This window comes from Falco punctatus (assembly GCF_963210335.1).
Source record: "Falco punctatus genome assembly, chromosome: 1".
In the NCBI taxonomy this organism is placed as follows: domain Eukaryota; kingdom Metazoa; phylum Chordata; class Aves; order Falconiformes; family Falconidae; genus Falco; species Falco punctatus.
In genome coordinates this window covers 76029072-76054030 of record NC_137580.1, presented here as the reverse complement: position 1 = coordinate 76054030, position 24959 = coordinate 76029072, and the positions used below count along the sequence as shown (strand labels likewise).

The window sequence follows — 24959 nt, the reverse complement described above, 5'->3', positions numbered from 1 at the left end:
TAGTGCTTTGGGAAGTGAGGTTTATGGTATGTATATATACACCAGGAGTCAGGCTGTCTTGCTGAGCGGTTGAAACTTAACTAAGCAAAGTCTAAAAGTACTGCTGGGGCAAGCAATGAAAAGGCTGAGACAAAAGCGTCTTTGTGAAAAACGAGAGCTTGCATGAAAATAAGTTGAAGTCCCTTTAAAGCAATGCTTTGTAATATTCTTTTTATCTAGATCCTACCCTTAAAACAACAACAACAAAAGATACTGGGAGACCTTGTTCATGCTGCTGCTTTGATTTCTTATTGCTGCCTTGAAGCCTCTTTCTGTGAATTGTTCATCTAAGCGAAAGGAAGCTCAGATCTCTAAGCGTTGTTTTCCATACCATGTTTAACTGGGCCTCTGCTCAATTTGGTAGTTGCATCCTGTTACTGTAGGAGCTGGTGCAGTTTCTGCAGTGAATGGATGCATGAGAACCTGCTTTTCAAAGAGCAGATCTGTGTTAGGAAAGTGAAATGTTTGATATGGCTGTCCTCTGTCTCTGATGGACTGAATGGTCATTTCAGCTGTAAAGCAAGAAATGCCTCTGCTAAGAGCCATACTCCAAGCTTTCTGTACGTATAGTCTCCTAGCATGTATAGATACCCCCAGCAGTTGCTGTTATTGCTTATCTAATGACAAGGTAGTAAAAGAAACATGCAAACAGGTACTATGTTATCAAGATTACATCACATTTGGCCAAAGTACGATTTCTTTGCTCTAGAGGTAGCTTTCTTTTACTTAAAAACAACTGTTTAAGACCATGTGTTCATATAAATTTAAAAATTCATATCTCTAGGAAGTGGCCTGCAGGATGGTAATTATAGAATGGTTTGAGTTAGAAGGGACCTTTAAAGATCGTTGTCCAACTCCCCTGCCATGGGCAAGGATAGCTTTCACTAGATGAGGTTGCTCAAAGCCCTGTGCAACCTGACCTTGAATACTTCCAGTGATGGGGCATCCACAACATCTGTAAGGCTGGAACAGGTTGCCCAGAGAAGTTTGGGTGGATGATGTCTGTAGCTTTTCCTTTGACTAATGCAATCGCTCCATCGTAGAAGGCTACCAAGTTAGGCATGATTTGCCCTTGGCATCTCTGATTTGCTCCTGGCCTTCTATGTGTTTTGACATGTCTTCCAGGAGGATCTGTACCACGATCTTACTGGGCACAGAGGTGAGGCTGATAAGGTGAGGACTGGCAATTCCCAGGGTCCTTTTTTTTTTTTTTTTTTAACCTTTTTTAAAAATGGGTGTAATGTTTCCCTTTTCCTAGTCACTGGTGATTTGCCTGACTGCCATGACTCTTTGAATATGATTGAGAATGGCTTGGCAACTATATCAGCCAATTCCCCCAGGACCCTGGGATACATCTCACAGGGTCCCATGGACTTACCTATGTTCAGATTCCCTGGGTTGTCTTGAACCTGATCTTTGCCTGCAGTGGGAGGGACTTAATTCTGCAGTCCCTGCCTTGATGTTCAGGGGCTTGAGAGATGTGGGAAGAGAGGTTACCATTGAAAACTGAGGTAGAAAAATTGTTGAGTACCTCAGCCTTCTTTATATCAGTCATCACTAGTTCTCATGTCTTACTTAGCAAGGGAGAGTGTGTTTTCTTTAATCTTCATTTTCTAGCCAATGTTTCTGTAGAAGCCCTTATTATTATTTGCATCCTGTGTGAAATTCAGTTCCAACTGTGCCTTAGCTTTCCTGGTCCCATCCCTACACATCTAGGCAGCGTCCCTGTATTCTTCCCGGGATACACATCTCTGCTTCCACTGCTTGTGCATTTCCTTCTTACACTTAGTTTGACCAGGAGGTCCTTGTTTTGTCTCCTGACTTCCTTGCCTGACTTCTTACATGCAGGGACTGAGAGCTCTTGCACTCTAAGGAAAATGTCCTTAAAGAGTTGCCAGCTCTGTTCAGTTCCTTTGTTCTGGAGGACAGTTTCCCAGGGGCTCCTATCCATTAATTCCTTAAACAACTGAAAGTTTGCTTTCCTAAAACTCAAGAGTCCTGACTCTATTCTTCACCCTGCCCATATCCTTCAAGACTGTGAATTCTACCAGGGTATGGCCACTGCAGCTCAGGCTGCTACTAGTCTTGACACCCCTAATTAGTTCATCTGTGTTGGTAGGTGACAGGCCTAGTAATACTTCTCCTGTGGTTGTGCTGTCATCTGGAATAATAAATCATCCTTGGTGCATTCCAAGAGTCTCCTGGACTGCTTACAGTTTGCTGTACCACTTTTCCAGCAGATGTCAAGGCGATTGAAGTCCCTCAGGAGGATCATAGCCTGTGAGCATGATGCCTCCTGTAGCTGGAGTCGGAACTCTTCATCAACAAGCTCCCCTTAGTTGGGCAGCCTGTAATAAACACCAGCCGTGAAGTTTCCTTTGTTGTTTTGGCCCCTAATTTTTACCCATAAGCTCTCAACTTGTTTATTGCTGTTTTTCAAAGGTGGCTTTGTGGAGTCAGTCTATTGTTTTACAATACATTGTTTTAAAAAACATTGTTTTGCTTGCTCCTCTTCCCTTGCCTGTCCCTTCTAAATGGTTTCTAGTCATCACTTGCAGCTTGTGTGATCCTTCCCAGGATATTTCCATGACAGTTGATTAGATCATAGCTTTCTAGCTGCACAGTGGCTTCCGAGTCCTGCTGTTTGCATTGGCACAGAGGCACTTTAGCTGGGTCATCAACTGTTTCACCTTTTTAGAGGAACATGCCATAATTCCTTTGAGGCATTTCACGGATGTTTCCCCTATTGGTTCCTAATTTGTCAGCAGTCCCCATCTTGTCTCTGTTGCTCAAAACTCCATCACTTCCCTGCGCTACTTGTCTGCTGCTTTCTCCTGCTGTCAAAACTCTTGTTTCTGTCTATGCTGTTGGAGAGCACTGTTCTACCTCCCTTTACAATTTTCTGTTTAAGCATAGCGGGGCCTCGTGTTGCTTTTGTAAGCTGCTGTTCATCTGTTTCATACTACTGTGGCTGGCATATTTGTCTCTTGCTCTGTCTGGCCCCAACAAAGAACAAAACCAACACGGTGGTTCATTGGGAATAAAACCGTTGTCTGGGAAACTGGGATGTCCTGTACAAGGACAGCAGGGAAGGCAAAATGATGGGAAGTGCTTGCAGCTGACGTAGACCCACCAGGACTTTGGCTGGTAATGTTAGATACACTCGCAAAGGATCATTTCGTTGTTCTAGTTATGAGTCCTGTCACTGGCACGTGTCCCTGTACTGTCCTTTCTTGTGCCAACCAGAGCATGTCATGTTGTTGCTTGATGAACTGGATTGGGCAAGTGACTGCTTTACTAATCTGCCCTGTTGCCTGACCAAATGTGGGCAGCCACCCAAAGCAGGGTGGGCAGCATAGGGCTGGGGGGGGAGATTCTACCAGCCTGGTCTAGGTGAAACTGTAGCCTGGTATAGTGCTGTTTTGCAGAGGTCAGCTTTACAAATCTTTGCAGTCCTTCAAAAATTTAGTATTTTTTTAAATTATTTTCTTAAATTGGGAGAAGGGGTAAAGGCTGCATGCTCTTCTACTTTCTGCCTTGAAGTGTGGTCTGGTCTTATCCTACTAGAGGTGTTCCTTATTCCACTGGAGCTTGGTGTTTGGACCTTCCCTTTTCCCCATCAAGTTAAGCACTGGTCTGCGTGGCCCCTTAGTCCCGGTGTGTTGAGACAGGCTGGACATGATTTCTCAGCTTAGTGAGGTCCTTAGCCCTCGCCTGAGAAAAAGCAACTCTCAACCTGGAAGAATTCTCTCCAGTCTGCCATCTGAGCAATAAAACCCTACAAAGCAGCAGCAGTAACGCAGGTATTTAAAGTCTTAAGCAGCGAACTGTTTGCAGACACCTTTGTTGCTGGAGCTCTAGTCTTCTGCAACTTTTCCTTACTTGTCCAACCTGTACCCGTGGGGACTTCTGCTGTATTTCTCCTTGGATTCCCTTAGGGATTTGATTGCTTACTCTGCTTTTATTCTTCCTTTTTGCTGCTTCTGCATGCTTTCATGTTTGTCTGTCTTCTACCAAATGCATTCCTGTCCCTGAACTGCCACCTGGTTATCATCTATTCCTACATCAATGAACCACCTGCAGTGCTCCCAGATATGTCTGGTTATTGCCTCTATCCTAACCTAAGTCCAAACTAAATCCTTTGGTGTGCTTAGCCTCTCTGCTTCATAATCCTGTCTTTGGTCAGCTTTGATGGCTTTCACTGTAGAGGAGCAGTCAAGGGCATAGGACCTGCGCTGCTTCTTTTTTCTAACTCCTTTTATCTGAGCTGGCAGTGGTGTTTGAGGCCATGGATGTCATCAGGTCAAGTAGTCAAGCATTTAGAGCTCTGTGTAGCCTCTGTAGTGATACTGCCTCTCATGTTTTCACCTTGTAATTCCAATGGCTGATGATTATAGCCTTTCTCTTAATCATGCAGCCGAGACTGGGATTGCTCACAGAGGTGGAAGTTTAATCAGTGATGCAGCTGTGATTAATGTTATTAGCTGTATCAACTGTGTTTGGGTGCTACAAGTTGTATTATGTGGGGTCATTTAACAAAAAGGCTTATGTATCTGATAAATTGCCAAAATGGGATTATTAGAAATTACACTTCTGTGATTGAGATCTAGGCAAGAACTTCTTGTTCTTATAACATGAAAAAAGCTTCAAAACCTCAGTAGTTTGATTTACATGTAGAAGTAGTTAGGGGAGAAGATGCATTTAGCATTGGCTGAAAAAAATTAATAGTTTGGATTCCAGTCTGTTGTCCAGATGTTTTCAGAATGTGGAGGTAAATAAGCACATTATGTTTCTTGTCAAATATAATTTGGAAAAGTGTCCTGCATGGGACTAGTACTGAGGTGTGTGTGTACCTGGGATCTAAGGTTACAGAGAGACTGATGAGCTTTAAAGATCTCCTTTAGAGAGATAAACAATAATGAGTATGTTGTGAGTCAAAAAGAGAGCTTTTTAAGTTGTTTTCTCTGTACCTTGATACTTGGGAGTAAGTAGGTAAAGCTACTTTGGTTTGGAAGGGCCTTTGGAGATCATCTCCAGAAGGTGTAGTTGAAAGGGGGAAGAAAGGATACGTACTGAAGCTGGGGTAGCTGGAAGGGATTTGCAAGCACAAGGCAGTGGGACATGGTGGTAAACTGGTGGGGAGAGGAGGCAGCGGTAGACCTGTGAGGAACCCTGGAAATGTAATTAAAAGCAGTAGGCAGCTTTAAGTACAGATACTTCTGGAAGCTCTGCCTGTTCTTGCACTTTTCACTCAACAGTCAAAAGTCTGGATGTGTCCTTTTTTTGTACTTATGTACATCAAATTTGAAATCAAATGTGAACTCCCCCATCAGCATTTCTGTAACTATACTGGGGAAGCTTGTGGGTGTTGGGCCTAGACAAACTATAATGGAAATATTCTGATCTTTGATTGTGCCTAATATTAGAACAACCAAATTGATATTTATTCCCATTCTATTTACATTGCATTTCTGTCTTTCAATCAAAAGTATATTCCTTTGGTGCACTTTTAACTGAGGCAATATGAAGGAGGAAGGACTAAGTACATGGGTGATGGTTTGTGTGTAGAGAAACTCACTTTTTTTTTTTTTCTTCTAACAAAACTTCTCCCTTGTTGCTGAAGTTTTTGCCATCCCTTGGTGGTGCAAATGTGAAGACTGAAATTGCAAAAAGTAAAAAAAAATGTTTGTTCTTGGTAGCTTTTTAATTTGATAGCCAAATGAGGTAGTGTTGGATAGCCTCACAGTTCAAAATACCTTATGCCAGGAGGCTGTGGGCCAAGTGTTTAATTTTAGGATTCATCCTGCTGTGGCAAGTTGGCAGTAATCTGAAATTATTAGTGGTTGTAGTTCACGCTCTGTGCCATGCTGTAACTTTTTTTATTTGGTGGGAAGAATGTGGCCTTTCTTATCTCTAGGACTGATCTGGTGTAATAGCAGTGTAGTTAAATAAAGCATTTCAGGTAGTATGTGAAGATCAGATACTTACATATTGTAGCAGTTGCAGTGAGGGTAAAAATATAACTCCATATTGGTCTATGTTTGTTCTATAGTTAAGCTTACGGGACTTTAACCATATACAACATGAAGATTCAATTAAAACAAGAGCTTCTTTACATTGTACAATAAGGTTTGTAGGAGATGCAAGGGTAAACAGGTAGTGGTATCGCTAGATTAAGGGCTCTGTTTGCAGTACAGAAAAATAATATGCCCCAGTGTCCCCACTGTCCAGAGGAAATAAACCAACATATCAAAATATGCTAAGTTCCAGGAGTAAATTTATGAGCACACCATCCTTACACTTGTCTCTTGACAGAAACTATTGCAATGCTTCCTTTTCAGGCTACTTGGAAAGCATCCTCTAAAACTGATGTGCAATGTTTGAAATCCAAGATAGCTACAGTTATCTAGAATGGCTTATTCTGTTGTGTTTCATTATAAAGGGAATGTTTTTCCTCAAACAGGAGATCTGTCTTGACGCTTTTACACATCCCTGACAAGGAAATTTAGAGAGACACACTGTGTCTAGATCTCGAATACCCTGTGGTTAGAAGAGACATTGTGTTGTGCTGAAGTGTTAAAGGTTTTGAACAAACAGGAGAACATTCAATTAGAAGCTGCCTGTGGCTTGCTGGGTATAAAAGTACAGCTACATTACGCAGATAGGCTAAACATCAAATGCTGGATTTCTTTTGTTAACTCACATGGATGACGACATTGCTCACTTGGATATCTTATTGTGAGAATATGTACTAAAATAGTATGGAGAGGATAGAATCAAATAGTCGATAGAGGAAATGTAAGAATAAGATTGCCTTTGTGACCTGAATTTGCTTCCTTTATTCATCTGTATTCTAATATAGTCTTTATTTATATAATTGGTTTCTTTTCCCAAGATGCTACTGCATTCATTTCACAGGGTAGATCAGTTTCTAGGACTGAGTAAGGGAGCTATTTGCAGAACCATACCCTTGACTGTTAGAGAGGCTGAAAGGTTTATGACAAATGGGATGAGTGATTGCAGAGACAAGGATAAGTCTTATGGTTACAGCGATTGAGTGCTGACAGGTTTTTCTGAGCCTGGTTTGGCCACTTCAAGTGCTTGTTCCACAGCCAGTCACTAATTCGGTATTTTTGCAGGCAACTATCTTAAGCACCGTTAGTAAATTTTTAACGTATTTCCCTAGATTTTTAAAAAACTAAAACCCTGACATAGTAATTGTATGTTGTAAGCCATGCCAAACCCCTTCATGGTTCATTAGCATGACTGAACAGGTTAGATACGCTGCGTAATCCTTTGTCATTTTAGCCAGGAGAGGAGCTGAAGGCAGTACGGTGGTGTCATCTTCTGTGTGCGCCGGCAGAAGTAGCAGGAAAAGTGCTCTTGGTTCGTTTGCACAGGACTAAAGAATTAAGAGACTTAAAAATCTGTGCTTCTGCTTTAACATTTGGCTCAGATAGTTGCAGATCCCTTTGACATCTCTACACCTGTTGCCTCTCATTTTTCAAAGTCACCTTTCTTGCACCCTAACCTGCCTCAGCCTGGCATTGCATGGTAGTCCAAACTTCCGAACTCCAGTCAAATCCCAATCATTGCTCTCGCCTGGTTTTTCTTCTTGGACTTATCTGAGTTGTTATCTATTTCCCTGCCACATCTTCCTGTTCAGTTTTGTCTCCTGGCTCTTTGTTCCAGGAATTTTGCTATGTGAATCCTTCATTGTCTTCTCATCCAGTCCGTGCTGTTTCATCATTTTGTACTGCCTGCTTTCTCTTGATAGATGCTTAGTTGCTGGTTCCCCCTTTTAGGGTCCCACTTTTACCCTGATGCCTACTGGGACAAGCAGCTTCCCTCTCCTGGAATACAGATCATTAGCAGGATCTAAGAGAACAGAGACATGACACACTGTGTCCCTCCATGCTTACTTTCTGTACTGCCCACTGTGTTAACAAATCTGCAGTTAGACCTGGGTTTTTTCCACATACTGCTTCCTGCTGGAGTGTGCCTGACTGGCTTGGGAGGCTGGCTCAGAGTCAAACCTGTCTGTGAGTAAGATCTCTTAAGGGGGTGGTAGTATGTATGGCACAGATGGCATCTTCAGAATCATAGGTGCCAGATCTTAACAAGCTTCTGTGAGCACGTGCTGGCTGAATAACTTTTTTTTTTTTTTTTTTTTTTTTATTATTTTGGTGTCTTTGTCTTGACATAGGGGGGAAACCTCCACCCCATCAAACAAAAAACCCCTAGGAAAAGCCCAATCTACCTACTTGAATCTTCTTTCAAAAACACAGGACAATTGTACCTTCTTGGCAAAGCATAAAATAAGTCAAATTATTAAAGCACCAAACTTCTGCAAAAAATCTTGTTAGGGCAAGCATGTAGCATAGCATCCTGTAAGCTGAAATATATGTAATTTGGCAATGTTAAAAGCATTTTAAATCAAAACTGTAGAAGGTAAAAAAGATTTGAATAAAACCAATACTACCAGTTAAAATTTTCATTTAGAAAAAGTTTATTTCTGAAAAGTTTTTTGCTGGTTAAAGTGATACATGCAATATAATATCAGTAATTACTCTTGTTCAGGGTTGGGTTATGTTTTTTTTCCTGAAGAATCCTGTCTATGAAGTACTTTTGCACTGTTAATTACAAAAAATGTTTGTATTTCTTTGCCTTGACTCCTTCAGTTCAGCTGTATTTCAACAGACATGATTACATAATCAACCATAAACATTTGCCAATTTTTAATATTGGCCTCCTTGATATTGAGTATGTGCACCTCTGTATGCTGTTCTCTTGTTCACACTTGTGCAAAGTAAGTGTGTAACTGTTGCTCTGAAATTGTAATATGTTGTGCTCATTTTGCCCATCATTTGGGGAAATGGAGAATTGGGGTCCTTTTTGTCAGATCTCTAACATTGCTGTGGGCTTTGTTTTCCAATTCTAAAGAAAATGCCTTGATCTTGAGAGGGGGTGGTCTGAATTGTGTTGTTATAATGTTGTTTCTGATCAAAAGAATTTACAGGTGAAATAGTGTTTTCCTTTTTTTTGATAAGCTTCCCTAGATGACAATTTTCTGTATCAGTGCATTCGTAGCCATGTGATTGCATAATGCATTCTAAGTATTCCCATGTACTTTATTTTTTTCATGTTAATAGGCTTAGTAGAGAAAAGAAATACCAGTGAGAATCATAGCCTCTCAACGTCCAGACTGCAGGGTACCAGGTTGCACGTCTTGCCCTGTTTGTTACACTTCTTGAAGGCAAGCTGGTATGCTCTGTGGTTAAAATCTTGTGTGCAAGTGCCGAGCCACTGAAAGGCTGGAGTATTACTGATTTACAGAGGCAGGGTGACTTGGGATATTCGGCAGGAAAAGGAACAGGAGTGGTAACAAGCAGCAGTAGTGGTAGTAAAGGCAGGAGCAGGTTCCACAGACGATTTCCCAGCGTGAGTCAGTGAATGCACAGCTTCCCAGCTAGCAGTCAGGAGGAACCCAAAATTGAGTATTGCAAGAGATTCAGGGTTCATGTTTATCATGTGAAGTCACATGATCTTACTATATCTTAACTTGCCAACTTAGCCTTACTCAGGAGAAGATCCTTTGCTGCAGTGCTTAACAAAAAAAAAAGGGGGGGGGGGGGGCAAGCAGAAGGAAAAATAAAGAAAATTGTGCAATGTGTGTTTATGCCTACATCATGCCGAGGAGACACCTAACAGTGAATGATCTGTGTATACCTGAGCTAAGATACTGTTTCTGCTTTCCCTGCACAGTGCTGCTGCAGCACGGAGCTGATCCAAACATTCGGAACACCGATGGGAAATCTGCGCTGGATCTGGCAGACCCTTCAGCAAAAGCTGTACTCACGGGTAAGATGCATACATCTCTCAGCAGCATTACCTGTAGTTCATTTTGTGTGTATAACTTCAGTATCATAAGAGCCTTCTGCCTTTTGAGATTTTCTGTTGTGTAAGAGCATTTTAAAACTGTCTTTTACCAGATTTCATATCGATGTAACTGTTGTTAATCTGCTGTGATGCTATAGGTTTGCTTATTCTACTTAAAATAATGCTGTAATTTTCTAACATCATTCATTATTCACTGTGTGAGTGGTTGGTTGTTTTTTTTTCTTTTTAAATGCTACTCAATATATAGATTGAATAGGAGCCCCTAACCCCTGCAAAAAAGAAGAAAAAAATCAGGTCAATTGTTTTAAGACCTTCACTGTTGAGCAAGCAAGGACGTTTGTATAACTAAAAGTACCTGTGATCTGAAAGACAACCTGCTACCGATTGCAGAGATCAATAGTTAACGTTATATTTTGCTGCAGATTCCCATGCTACCCTTTCTTTCCTCTTCCTCATTAGTCATTTTAGGTAGAACTTTCTTGCCCACAATTTTTTTTTTCCTTTTTAGGGGCAATTAGTTACCAAACAATATGTTTCATGAAAATATTCTACAGATACAACTTTGTTTTTACACAGCTTTGGTCTTTATAAATTAACTATTGTAGCGTACCAGTAAGCATTAAAAGTATATTATTAGTAGTCTGTCAAATCTGTATCAAGAAATACATGGTCATCTGTGCTGATTTTGACATATAGGAAATAATGTTTAGAAGAAAGTAATCCTGGATTTTAAAATACATACGATTAGATTTATAAAAAGGGATTTAGCAGCTGAGCATCATTTGAAGAAATAGCTATTTTTCTTCTTTTGCCTTTATTTCCCCTATTCTTTCTCTCTTTTTATTGACAGCTTAATTTGTAGGTTATGTGCTATGCAACAATGTTATTCTTCCTCCAGATTCCGTTCAGAGCACACCAGCTCCCTTCACTTTGTCAGGAACATTTCCTCATCTTTTTCTAGTGCGCTGACTGCTATACATAATTATCTACAGCTTTGCAGTGCCTTTGGAACAGTGCACTTTAAATACATATGATTTAGTTTAATTACTCAGTGTCAAATTTAAACATGTTCCGACAGTGTTAACAGTGCTCGCTGTTCCTAGCAGGTTAATCTGACATTTGGCTGTTAAAGGGTACAGTTGTACAGACATTGAGGATGGAAAGGGCACCAGGGAGTCAAGGTACCTCAAAGGCGTTGATGAGTATTTGGCATTTAGTTATGGGGAACCTGGTATACGTACAGCTTGGGGCTTCCAGGCTCCAAGCTGCTCTTCAGGTTATGCTGGAAGATCAACCTCAGAGGATATTAAAGGATTTAGGAAGGTCTGTGATGGTAACTTAGTGTCTGCTCCACTGAGTTCTCTGGGCACTAAATCACCACCTTGCGCCTTAGGGAACTGAGGGGGCAATGTGTCATAGTGAACAAGTGGAGATGGATTAGAAGCAGCCCTCGGAGAATGTGCTGTCCAGCGTAGCAAGACCCTGTGTCCCTGGCCTTGCCCCTAATGCCTCACACAAAAGCATCCAGTGACTGCCAGCTTCTGCAACCATGGATGTTGTCAGGTTGTACATATAAACACACATGCCAAGAGCCACTTCTGCTATTTAGGTGTTTTACTGTTCATAAAAAGATGCAATTTTTTGTATGTGTTTATTCTTCCTAGCAAGAAAATCAGCTTCTGGTTTTATCAGCTTTGTCCTCAAGGTGGCTCTTGGCTATGCTGGGCTCTCCCTGTGCTGTGCACCTGAGCTCCAAGCTGTCTAAGTCGGGTTTGAATCGGGCTGTAGCTGATGTATGATGCACAGTAAGTGAAAAAGATGACACTGGATGCCGTTTAAATGGAAGTTTTCTATTAAGAGCTTAATTTTTCTGGATGCTGCCCTGCTTTCTATTATCTCTGTTAGGCTGCTACATTCTGGTGCATTTTTCCATATGTTGTTACCTTCAGGTCTTGCTTCATCCCTCTGGAAGAAGGGGGCTTAGGGGATTTCTTAGGTTCTATCTGGCTTGGGATAATCTTTAGCTACAGCAATGCTTTGCAATTAGGGGCATCAGAACTTAAAGGTATTACTGGATTAAGGATGAGTAGGATATATTAACTTAGTTTTCAGTATTTAGTGGTGAATGATGGGATTTTAGAATGCTCGCGTTTAGAGCTTTTAAAAGTGGAGTGATCCTGAAAGCACAATCTGTAATTGTTAATGTATTTGCATTTTTAAAGAGCGTGCATGTCAAGGCTGTTCTCGCAATGTTATTTTGGGTTCCTTTTTCTGTCAGTGTCTATGACCATAATATACTTTTCCACATTGCTGCTGTACTGCTTGTTGGAGAACAAGGCTCCTCTTACTGCTTTTTTGACCCAAGTATTTGCATAAGTTCATGCATTGATGTTAATCACTTTGCGAATGAACTGTCTTCATAGTCTCTCTTTGACCTCCAGTTTAGCAAAAGTGAACAGAAAACTTGTTGGTAATTGATTAAATCTTTTAATTTGACAAAGAATCCAGTATGTGTTTTGAAAGGGACATTCCTGCTGGGTAAAAAGCATTTCTGGTGTTCTGGCAGCAAATGCTGAATCCACAATGATTCGTTCTTTTCTGTCTCCCAGTCTAGAATAATTTATAGTATCTTTTTCTCCTGAATTACAGAAAGGATATATAATGCAGTAGTTTCTGGGATGACTTCCAGCCATTTTCTTGCAATGTTCTCTTAAAGTGTGTGTTTTATAAAGGACACATAATGCAAATGAAAGGCTAATATTTTGATGGAAATGGGTGTTGAAAATTTCTTTGGAGATTAAAGTGAATTTTATAGAAATTAAACACCCAGTTCCAGCTTCTTTAAAAAAAAAAAAAAAAAGAGAGAAAAGGTTATGTAATTGCGGGTTCTGTTTTTTATTATTTAAACAGGAAAGCAGTCTTCCCCCCCCCCGCTTCTGCAGAATAAGCAGCATTTGTGTGATCCAAACACTTAATGATTGAGAGGGTAAATATTATTTTTGGTTTCTTCTTCCTTAGCATCCCTTACTGTTCCTGAATGGGTTGTCAGAAACGTATTGTAATCTTCTCTCTCTCTAGGCTGAAGTGGTAGTACAGATTCCAAAAACATATTGCATCTAAAAACCAGAACTGTTACATCAGATTGATTATCCTAGTTAATTTTATTTTAGTTGAATTGCCTTTGGGGTGTGTGGTTTCTGAGATGGGGACTCATCTTTGTTGCCACACAAAGCACTGTGGGACTCCTGTCCAGAACAGGGCCTTTGGGAGCTTTTGCACTACAAGTCATATTAGTCTTCATTATTCTCTTATCCTGCTTATTGACTCTTTAAACATTAATATCTTTTTATATCTTTCCTGTACACTGTATGAAGAGCCAGCGATATTGTTAATGATTTATGTGAAATATTTATTTTGATTTTTCACATGCTGATGCTTTTTGTCACTTCCCCATGTTATCTGCTATTTGGAGATGCTTTCTCTAGATGAATGGTCATTCTTTGTACTTCAGTGGTTTCCAAAGCTGTTAGCAGGAGCTGAAGGCACTTTCATTGGATGATATGATCTTGACTACTCCATGCCACCGTTTTGCAAGGTTGATTTTGGTTGATTGCAAGAATTACTCCCTTGAAACAGGTGAAAATGAAAGTCTGCTGCATCTCCAGATTAAAGGAAGATTTCTTGGGTACAAAATAATGTCTTGTTTGTTAATATAATTGGTTTTCAAAATTAAACAAGACTCTGATCTTTCTGCTTACTATAGAAATGATGTCTTTTACAAACAAAGTGATTAGGTCCTATTGAGCATTTCTCAGCTCTCACAGTTTGGATGTGAAGGACAGCTGGATGAGTGAAAGTACAGTTGGGCTGAGGTTACCAAAGGTGTTAATGAGGATTCATGTTTTCATCTCTTTGTCATGTCAACTTTTTAATTTAAGTGGGGAACATAGTCCATTTATTAAAAAAAATTGTGCAAATATATTTCAAAGTGAAGTGCCGTCTAGGCATAATTTGCCTGCAAGGAAGGGAGAAATCTGATATTTTACTACAAAAAGTTTACTGAACTTTACAGAATGCCAAATGGTTCCTAGGTACAATTCATGCATTTTAAAATTGGCAGAAAGTGAAGAAACTGTTTTAGTTTGGGTTAGTTTTATTTGTACTGTGGTGCCTTTACAGCTTGACAGTCTCTAATCCCAAACTCTTTCCTTCTGGTCTGGTATTATTTCCTTTCAGGTACTCTTAGGATTTTAAAGGCATTCTGGATAGACACTAGCACTTCATTTTGGGAGGCACCATCTAATTCTTACATAGTTTACTCTGAAATCAGGTCATTTGGACAAGGTGTAGCTTCTGTCTTTAAGGAACAGTATAATAAAAATCAGCGCAGAAGGAGAAGTGTTTTAATGTTAAGGAGGGCAGGTGCTGCTAGAATGGTTTGAGCCATCTGTTTATCTGGGTCTTTGTCCTTTTGGATGGTGACACCAAGGTATGTTGCCTTAGAGAAATTCAGCAGCTGAGGAATATCCTTGCCCTGCAGAAGACTTTAACTTTATTATGTATAGGCTGTTGGCACATGCCTTGAACCAAGAGGTCTGAAGGACCTTTTCCAGCCCTTTTTTTGTGCTTTGAATGTATGTTTTTGGGATTGTGACTTGTTTAGTGTTCGGGTAGGTTTACTCTCCTCATTTTTACCACAGCCTTCCCCGTTCAGTGGTATGGATATCATGTGATGCTTTTATGTTTGGACTCCATGGGGACACTTGACATCTGCTTTCTGGAGAACTCTGAGGAATATCAGCATATCTTCAGGAATGCTGGGGCATTGCTTTTCCAGTCTTCGGAAAGATGCGGGCAAAATGTCCTTGTGGCACAGACCTAATGTCAAGTGTACCATTTAGGTGGCCCTCATCTAGAAGCTCTAACTATACGAATATGTAAATCTTCTGTTTTTAGAGAACATGAGAATTTTAAGAAGTATACATTTACAAATATAATAAGATAGTTACAATTATAATTTGGTGTGTGGTCTAGTTCCCCCTTTCCTCTTTGAAGGAAGTGTACAGGTTGCTTGGCAGGCCAGGAGCGAAATGCTTTCCTTTCGCAGTTCTGGCATGATCACGTTTCAGTTGCATTTCTCATTTCCTTGTTTTCACATTGAGAGGAAAGAGGAAGAAACAGTCCTCTTTTTGTTCTAGATGCCATGCCACACATTGTGTGCACTTCTATGTTTCCTCTTCAAGAAGAGCAGTTCTTGTTCTTTAAGACTGTCTACATAAAAAGTTTCACTTCAGTGAAAATAGAGTTGCACTTTGGTGGCACTGCCACAATTCTTTTTCCACTTTCCAGCACTGCATTATTATTTCAAGATAGCACATCTTGATTTGAGCACTGTGCTCTGGTATTAACGTCCAGCTGACTTCTGTCATGATGATTTAATAGCTTTCATGGCATTTTTTTTATTTCAAGTTTTATTCAGGCTAAGTTTGGTGTTTTCTTTATTACCTCAGTGATGGTTGAAAAGCTAAATATTCTGTGGGAGCCTGTAAAGAAATTCTGAATTCTTGAGTTTGTGGCTTAGATTCCAGTATAATTCCCGATGATTTATATTATGCATGCAATGATTATTGTTTTAATTTGTCAGTACTCCTTTGGTCTACCTATTTTATTGCCCATTGCGCTGTTTGTCTTGGGTCCTTCTCATTTCTTCAGTTTTCTCTGGTAATTGAGTAATTTAAATGTTTCCTTCAATGTGGTAGATTACTTAACGCAAGTGCCAGTGTATTTTATTGTAAAGGAAACAAGTTACTCCTGCTTGGAAGTACTCTGGTTCTAATTCCGTAACTACATAATTTCTTTAATCTCTTACTGAAGGACTTGTGCAAGGATTTATGTGAGCTGGTATGTATGTTCTGCTGCCTAAATTTTCCATTTCCATGCCTTAATGGGCTTGGACTTCTTCCTAGTGTAAGTTTAGCTCTGGGTGCCTGTTTCATGGGGCTTAGTTTTAGGATCATGAGAGGTTCTCCTCTCTTTCCCCCTGCTCCTTATTTTAGAGACCAGCCATGACAGCAATGACATCCTCATCTTTTGTTTAAACTTAGCTGTGTGTCTTCAAGTGGCTTCTTTGGAACATGGCTGGCTGGAAGATCAGATGACTTTTCCTTCTTGTTCATATCCTCTATTTAGGCAGGAGATAAAAATCTGTAATCTGTTGTGTAGGTAGTCAAGTAAGAAGGGGCAGCGTGGGATTCGGGATTGATGCCTTTAAGAAAAGCATGGGTTTGATTTATACCATCCCCTTTGCCAGGTTTTTCATTCTTTGACCTTTCTTTTTTACAGTGATATCCATTTAGGAATATTTCATAAGAGCTGTTTGAATGGAATCAAACTCTTAACTTGTGAAAGGAATTATCCTTTCAAAGCTTTTATATGAAGCACCTAAGTGTTGTCTTACAGTTCTCCGATTCTCAGCTCTGCTATTGCAGAGTTTTGGATGCTTTGAAAGCTTTTGGAAACTGGATGTACACAAATCTATTTAGCCTATACTACACACTAAAATTTAACAATATCAAACTCAAAAGAAACTTTTCTTTCAAAGATTTGTTGTTATTCAGGTGGACAGAATAACAGATAAGGTCTCTAAACCTTGTAAGTAAAGACCCCAAAATGTATTATCCATGCTGCCCTAGGAAAAATAATTGCAGAAATAAATAAGCATTTCTATTTCCATAGTGCATCAGAGCACTCCTTTTTTTGGTTTCTTTGCCTTGAGCACTCACCAACCTTATACTTCAGTGAAATCTTTTCTTCTCTCTGTTGATTAGATAATTTTGTTTAAGTTCAGGATTATTTTTTTTTTCCATAGTCAATGTTGTACATTTCGGGTTATTAATAGCAATTTCTGCCAGTCTTGAGACAAAATGCTACTTTGATCTCTACTACATTTTTCCATTGTCCATGGATAGCTTTTCTTCTGGACTGTTGTACCCGAACAGCCTTTTTACAGTATATACTGCATGTGATAGTAAGCCAAGGTGCAGTGGTAAGAAATGAGTGGATGGAGAATGTTATATGATGTAACTTCTCATTTGTTTGGTTCTGTTTCTGAGTAGGATAGCCATGATGCAGTTGTAACTATTTTAATGTCATTTTTGCATATTATTTTTTATTCTAATTTGTGATCTAGCCTGTATGCAAGCATGGAACTTCCTTGAAAAAAAATATTTTTTTTTAGCTATCTGGGTAATTCCTGCAAACAAAAGCTGCCATTGCTTTTATCTCTTGTACTGTAACTTCAGGAACAGTTTCTTATACTTGGACTGCTTTCTTCTGAAAGTGAAGCCACACATAAATTTTGAAAACGATAAGTCACAACTGAAATCTGTGGAGTCTGTGGATGTGTGGACAAAACATTTAAGACTATCTTTTCTAGGCTGAACAGATTAATCTCAAAGAATGTTGATGTTGCATAAGGAAAATATACTGATGGGAAGTGGGAGAGGCAGGCAATCTTAATATTACCTTTCTGTGCACATATTAGGACACGGACTGCTTATGCGACTGCTTAATGTTCCCCACTGGCTTTTTTGACAGGATGGATGGCTGTGTGCAAGGAAGGAACCAAGACTGCACAGTGCAGTACAATGTTGGCTGTATGGCTCCTGCTTCATTTGCTGCAAGAGTGAATGGTGCATGACAGTTGAAAAGGTTGCATATGTGGTTAGGGCAGTTAAATATTTCCTTTGGAAACAGGATTTTCTTCTTGATTCTGACCAGTATTTCCACATTGTTTGGAGTGTCATTCTAACATGCTGAAAACTAGTGATTTTTGCTGCTCTAGTTCTCTGTTAGCAACCAAGTAAAGATTCATTGCATCCTGCTATAAAGCACATAGGTTTGAAGTGCCTTGTGTTGCTTAACTGCCTCCCAGACAAGGACGCGCTGTTTATAAAAGGTAGCATGTGGTAGAAGTAATAGGTGGTTTTCCCTGTTCTTTCTAAACTTGGTGATATGGGCTCAGGCTCATACCCAATGCTATCCAACTTCTGGTGCCAGTTCCAGCACCCAGGCTTGTCCTCCTTAAGCTTCTTATCTTTATCTCCAGTTCCTGCCAACACATTCACATGCATGCTATGCATCCCCCTTACTTCAGATCTCCATCCTTTATTCTGCCTCTTCGGTTGTAGTAAAAATCCCACCTCTGTAGGTTTTTTGTGGTGTATGTTGGGGGTTTTGGGGGGTTGTGTGTTTGTTTTTTTGTTGTTTTTTTTTTCTTTCTTTCTTTCTTCCCCGTGGCTCCTAATCCTGGTTGTCTTCTAAATTCTTCGTCTAGAATCCAGGATCACTTCACCCCCTCGGTCTGGCTATCTTCCTGACTCTACATCTCATTCTCTTCTTCTTCCCTTTACCTACATACTCCCAGTCGGTTTCTGGTATGACTTTTATTCTTCCTTTCCTGAGCCAGCAAAATAACTCCTTTGGGAGTGTTTAATAAATGCCCAGATTTAAAAAGAATTTTAATACTATGTTGAGATTGCGTTATGTTTCAGATTGTTAATTGTTGTAGCTTTCTAACCTCCCTCTATGAGGCCTGTCACTTTCTATTTTTCCTTACTTTATTTCCACAGGAGCCATGTTTGAGCTTGAAGGAGATGCAAATTTGAAATTATTTTACTTTACAGGATTTGTTTCTTTTAAAATAACCAACCTAACCAGATGCATGTGGCTTGAAAGGTCATACTGCAACAATCTCAGTAAGAAGCCCGTTTCTGGTGCCCTACTTGCAAGCCCTTACTCAGCTGAGGTCTTCTAGTAAGAAGCTTTGTCGGACTTGAAAGTATGCGTTTAAGGAAGATTTTCTATGCATGTATACCAAATTTCATGATATCACTCAAAGTAAATCCCTAAGTTTTTCTGATTGGTAGGAATATGTCAGCTTAGGGGAAGGTTTCTTCCAGTTCTTTCAAAGTGAAAAAGAGCTGAAAGTAAGTCCTTATAATAGCAACGTGTCCAAACCGAGAGCTTTTATGTGCTGTGGCTGTGTTGGACGCTCTTTTTCTACAGAGCTGATGTGTCAGGTTTGTTCTGGTGAGAGAGGGCTTATTCTTGCCAGCTGAGAAGTGCTCCTGCTTTGGTGAGTGGTGGGTGCAGGGTGCACCCAAGTTCTATGCAGCGCAGGGCGCCTGGCTGGGTCAGAGGCCCCCCCCCCGCCCCAAGTTTACTACACATGTGCTAGATGTAATTTGAGTTCAAGGATAAGATTTTAAAAAGTAGTTAATACTCCTGAAATTTAAAGGGACTTGGTTTTCTGACTTACATTTTTTTTTAATGTAAATGGTCTAGTGTTTTCAGGGTAATGTTTAGAAAGGAGAAATAAAATTGATTTTTGTGTCCATTGTTTCTTTATGAGACATTAAATGTCTAAAAATTTTTGTATGAATTTATTTTAAAATATCGTCATCTACTGCTCGTGTAACTTCTATTTCTTTTAAAACTGTTGTGACAATTTACAGGTCCCTATGGCTTCATTAAATTAGGATTTAAGATTGTGATTGCTCTCATGTAATAGGGAATCCATTTTTAACAATATGTTTGAAAATTCTGTTTTAGACAATTTATACCCAAGGTTATGACCATTCTCTGTGAGTGTATTTGCAGCTCTTTGAAACTTCCATGCCCCAGGTTTTGTGTTGCCCTTTTGCTGCTGATGCCATTCTCAGGGTAGCAGGGTTTGAAGCACAGCGTGTGTGTTTGTCTCGGATACCCCATTTCACCCTGGGATGCTTGGTCATCAACTGAACGGGGATGTGCGCTGGACTCTGCTGCATTTGCTGCTTCCAACAGTTCCTATGTGCTTTCCCATTTATGCAGTAAATAAAGCAGATGTCCTTCAGGTAAGATGTAGTTTGTTGTGCCGTCCTTACTCATATCCTGAATGTAGAGTGCGAGTCAGGGATCCTGTGAGAGGGAGAACGTGGTATGGTCACAGCAGAATGCATGTACATGCAAGCGGAGTTTAGTGTGCACAGGAAGTCAACCAGATACTGAAGGGGTGTGTGTTTGAATATACCCCTGCAGCGTCACCTTTTTCAGACTTGGCCCAGCGTTCTCCTTTTCTCCTGGCCCTGATTTGCCTAGGTGTCGTCTTGCTTTCCCCCTGACCTGTTTAATCAAAGCTGCAGTTTTCAGCAACCTACAGTTTAAACAGATGAGGTTAGATTTTTCAGATCGGCCATGCTAGTCATTTCTTCTAACTTCGGATGACCCAAATGTTCTGTCATATTTCAGGTCTTCACTCTGAAATATCTAGATATTAAAGTTTCTTCTCAAAGAGATTAGAAGAGGTGCTATGTTTTGTTCAAGTATATGAAGTGTTATATATGAGTTTGTGGGCAGCGTGAACGCTCTGTGTTATAGATGTGGTATAGTTCTTTTAGTATAATTTTTAAAGTTGCATTGAGCTAGGCAAGAAAGATTTCAGCCTGAAGGATTCAAAGTTGGCAGAATTACAGCGGAAACTAGTCTTTAAATCATAGTGAAGTAACCTTTAGTTTCCTAGCAGCTATCAGAATTGCTACCAGCTCTGTCTACAATTAGTATATTGAGGAGTCAGATTTCTTGGATGCAGCTTGTTTTGCTTTCATGTCCTTCTGAGCTTAGGCCACCCACCTTGACGTCTTTTAAAATGAACTCGATGGCATAGGGGCTTTTATAATTGTAGAAACACGTAATGGAAATGGAACTCACCTAACTTATTTGATGAAGTGATCTGATGCAGCAGGCTCAGATGCAGTTTACGTTTCATGTGGCCGTGGATTAGTTCTTTGTGCTGTACGAACACTCCAGAGATGAATGAGGAGATAGAAGCAGCTTATACTTAATATCGTGTAACTTACGCTGTTGCTTTGGCTGGCCTGTATTGACAGGCCAAGGGCTGCAGGTCTGATGTGGTGCGTTTTCTGTGCTCTGACACCAGCTCAGTGTCCAACCACTGAGGCCATCCACCTGACTTGTTCTGTTGAAGGGACGGTGAACTGAGAAGGGGAGGAAGGTAACCTAAAGCAAGTACCTGTAGCCTCTTCTTTATTGGACAGGTTGCAAAAAATAGTTTGAGTTTGTAAGAGGCTCAGTTTTCTTTCTAGAAATAATCCAGATGTCCCTCTGCAGTTGACTGTAGCACCATTTGGAGTCTGAATGTGGTTAGTGCATGTGTCTCTACTTAGAATATATGGCATCTAAGATCAAAATAGGACTGCATTGCTTTTGTTTTATTTTACACATGCTTTTTAATTATGGAGAATATTGTCTTATACTGGGGGTGTAGTGTGTGGTGAGCGTTTAATTCTCATGCATACACACACATTCACATGTATGTTATCAACAAAAATGAGACAGTTCTCACATTTAAGGTCATGACAGTATTATTTTTACGTAGCTGAAGTTACTGTCAGAAGTGTTGTTTTACATTGGTATGTGAAGAGGCTTCTAGAATGGATACTTTACTCTTATGAGTTTCTGAATAAAATAATGTTTCTACTAAACTGTGTAGCCATTTCAGTGGTGACTAATTTATTCAAACTATCACAAATAATGTAAGTATTGACTGCTCAGATTCAGAAGGCCTGGAGTTTGGAGTCTCGTGAGCTTGTTTGTTTCATCTGTTTGCTGGGGAGGGGGGGAAGCAGTCTTCATGACTGTTTTTTAAGAATTTACTAAGTTGTTTAATTATTGTTAAAATTATTTGTCAAAAATCATTCTGAACTTGCCCTCACTTAAAACAAAACATACCTTTAGATGTGCTAAACCCCAAACAAATCAAACTGTATTTATATTCTCCCAGGAGGCTGAATTAAGAAAGGAGAAAAACTACTTCCATCGGGTTTGTCTTATTTCTTTATTTATCACTGGAAGGCAGACAGATCCTGTGGTGAACACTGCTGATGCATGAACTTGAATTTCATAGAATATGATGTGTTTTAGACTGTTTAGGTAGCAATAAAAAAACTCCAAACAAACCAACCTTAAATTTGTAGCTGGGCGTTTCAATTTTGAAAGTTGATTGTGGTGGCAGTATGTGGGTCTGTGACTGAAAAACATGGCAAGTTTTGTTTAAGATGAAGAAAATCGGACTGAACTGTTTTTGAGAACTTTGAGTACTTCTGTTTGTTGAAAATTTCAGACTCAACAGAAGATTTATTAGCTTCATTTCATGCTTTCTAACTGTTTGTTGTGATCGTTAAATAACAATCAAGGCTGTTTCTGTGTGATGAGACATCACTTGTTATACTTCAATTTTCACTAGGAAGGATATGTATTAGCATTTAAATTGAAATTGCTAATTTCCTTTTGCTTATGTCCTTAGGGCTCAATCCTGCCAGATGCTGAGCCACTCTCCTTGTGACTCAGGAAAGATCTGGGGTTAGCCTGGGGTTTCTTCAGACATTTAAATGTTGTTTGCTGAAGTGGGCCCACAATTTTCACCATCTCTAGAGCGAAGATGGAGGCCATTCCAATGAAGGTCGGGCTGGGTGCTGTTCTGCTCTGGGGTACTGTGGGTGGCTGTAGTCTGTGTCTTGTGAGTAGGCAAATAAAGCCTTGTTCCAGATATTATGAAATAAAGCAAGTAATTTGTTTAAAGTTTTTTTTTTTTTCTGCATGTAGTTATTTTAGGAGAAGCATAATATGTGGGTATAAAGGAATAATACTGGTCAAAGCAGTATTTCCCATCACAGTAATAATCAGGTAGACCCATTGTTTTGCATTTTCTATTGTATTCGTGGACAAGGGAACACAGGTGGGTTTTTTCTCTTTAAATATTTGAAGTTTTTCATAACTCTCTGAGCACTGTCCCTGATGGCTATTTATGAAACTCTTGTGTTCAGTTATGAAAAGGCAGGACTTGTCCTTCAAACCTGCTGTGTCTGTGTGAGTCAGCCCTTTTTGTGTCTGGCCAGCATATTCCTGGCTGCAAGATTCTGTCTTGGTGCTCTTGGTAGAAATGGGGCCTCACAGTTCAAATGCCTTTAGTCCTGGGGTTGATACCAGATCCGTAGCGCTCTCCCGCAGGTTGCTGCAGTGCAGTCTTCCACTTTGGAATGTGGTTCTTCATGGTGGCATTGATAGGAACCTCTGGTAATTCAAGAGCGTACAAGCAGCCTTGGAAATCTTCCTACATTGATTTTTTTTTTACTGCATGCAGTACAAGGGAGACAGAAAGATACCCTTTTTTCTAACTGGACCTGTGGTCCCCTTTTGTTGCTTTTTCTTCTTAGTTAAACACCTTTTTTTTTTTTCCTTCTGATTTCATGACTAGAGTTGTGTTTTCTAGATGGTGGACTCTTCTCATACTTTACTATTCATCCATAGCAAATTGCTGCTTTTTTGTTTGGTTTTAGGTTTGGGTTTCTTTGGTTTATACTGCTTTTCTGAGGGGAGGGGAGGAGAGGAAAAGGATTTTACTGTGTACCAGAGCTATTGTCAGTCTCTTGTGGATGTACTATGTGGAGACTCTTCCAGGGCTATAAGAGTTTTCTCTGAAATTAGATTGAATGTCATTTGTACGTGGCTTTTTATCTGTCATGAAGGTTCAAAGACTTATTTATAATACAGCGAAACCTAACTTTATATTAAAACTTATGCAAAACCTCTATGTAACCATTTGGAGGTGATATTAAAAAGCATGACCTCATTGGGAGGTAAGGAGTCATCTATGCCTTTGAAAGTACATCAGCTGTGGTCTTTGTCATTCCTTATTTCATACTTGATAGAGAAACTCTGGCAACAAAGATTCAGCCTTCCATGTCTCACAAGCCTGTTTGTTTCCAGTATGCTTTAGAGTTCTTTTAAAATTACATCTTTGTGATTTGTACCTAATTTAGTTGCATTTAATCATATGTTTTATAACTTTCCCCTGTGGTGCAATGGGACTGTTCTTATGCTTAAAAGAGCTATAAGATTAAGTGCTTTACTTGGTTGGTGGCATTGAATGGCTTCTAATTTTAACATAACAGTAAATCTGTTGTCGATCTTGCAAGAAGATGCAAAATTTTGGATCAGTAGCACGTTATTAATGGCAAATTCTCATGCATCTGGCAAGCTATAACATATACTAAGCAAAAGTCTTTTGGTGCTTTGGAAATGCGTTGATAAATCATGCTCAGTTTTGTTGCAACACTTAGAGAACCAGAATTAAAAACCAGTAGACTATAAAGTATGAATGTGTGTATTCTAGGCTATTGATTATCTTTCATGAATAGTAAGTACCAGAAACTTGTGTTTACCATGATGCTTTTTCTACTTCTGCCCCACAAAGGTAGCTACATTTTGTTCAGAGTGGAATAAAGAGTTTTCAGTGCTAATTTAGAGACCACGTAGCAGAGACTTGGTACAGATACATTATAATACATAGACATTTGGTGTCATTTTGCATTTCCTTGAAGCTGCTTACAGGCCCAAAACTTGGACAAAAGAGGATTTATCCTCTGTTGTGACTCCTGTAGTCTAATAATTTCCTTTTTATAACAAAAGCAGGCTGTGCCCCTGAATTTTATTAGTCTGAAATGTTTTAAGATTAGGCTTTCCTCTTCACGGATGATAAGCTTATTTCTCTGCTGCTTTGTTCCAGACTCCACAGATCTTGCTGCTTTGGGTGATAAAAGTGTTACCATAATTTTAAGAACTTGTAGGCTGTACATGACTCATGTATTTTTCATTGTTGCATGCATTAGTTCTTTTAAACAACTTAGGAGCTGACTAGTGGTAGGAGAAATTCTGTGGTCAGCTGAATTTGATCTTTGAGGGCTGATCGCAAGAAGCAAGTTGCAGAGTTAGGGCCTAGACTAGCAGTAAGAAACATGAGCTATCTCAGTGGACAAGAATTGTTTTATTAAAAAAATAAATAAATCCCCTCAGATTTATCAAGTGGATAAAAGGAGCACAAAAATAGTTTCCCTCTCTTTTTGAGGATGTGGAAGAAAACCTGTTAATTCTTTCCTCTTCTGATTTCCCTTGCTTCTATG

General features: G+C 39.7%; 1 protein-coding gene across 1 annotated transcript in view; it reads left to right on the top strand.

Moving 5' to 3' along the window:
- The window catches only part of TNKS (tankyrase), a 139799-nt gene that overhangs the window by 23529 nt on the left and 91311 nt on the right, over nucleotides 1–24959 (top strand). Inside the window, exon 3 of the mRNA XM_080385347.1 lies at nucleotides 9805–9900. Coding sequence (XP_080241473.1) covers nucleotides 9805–9900 — 96 coding nt within the window. The remainder of the gene's footprint in view (nucleotides 1–9804; nucleotides 9901–24959) is intronic.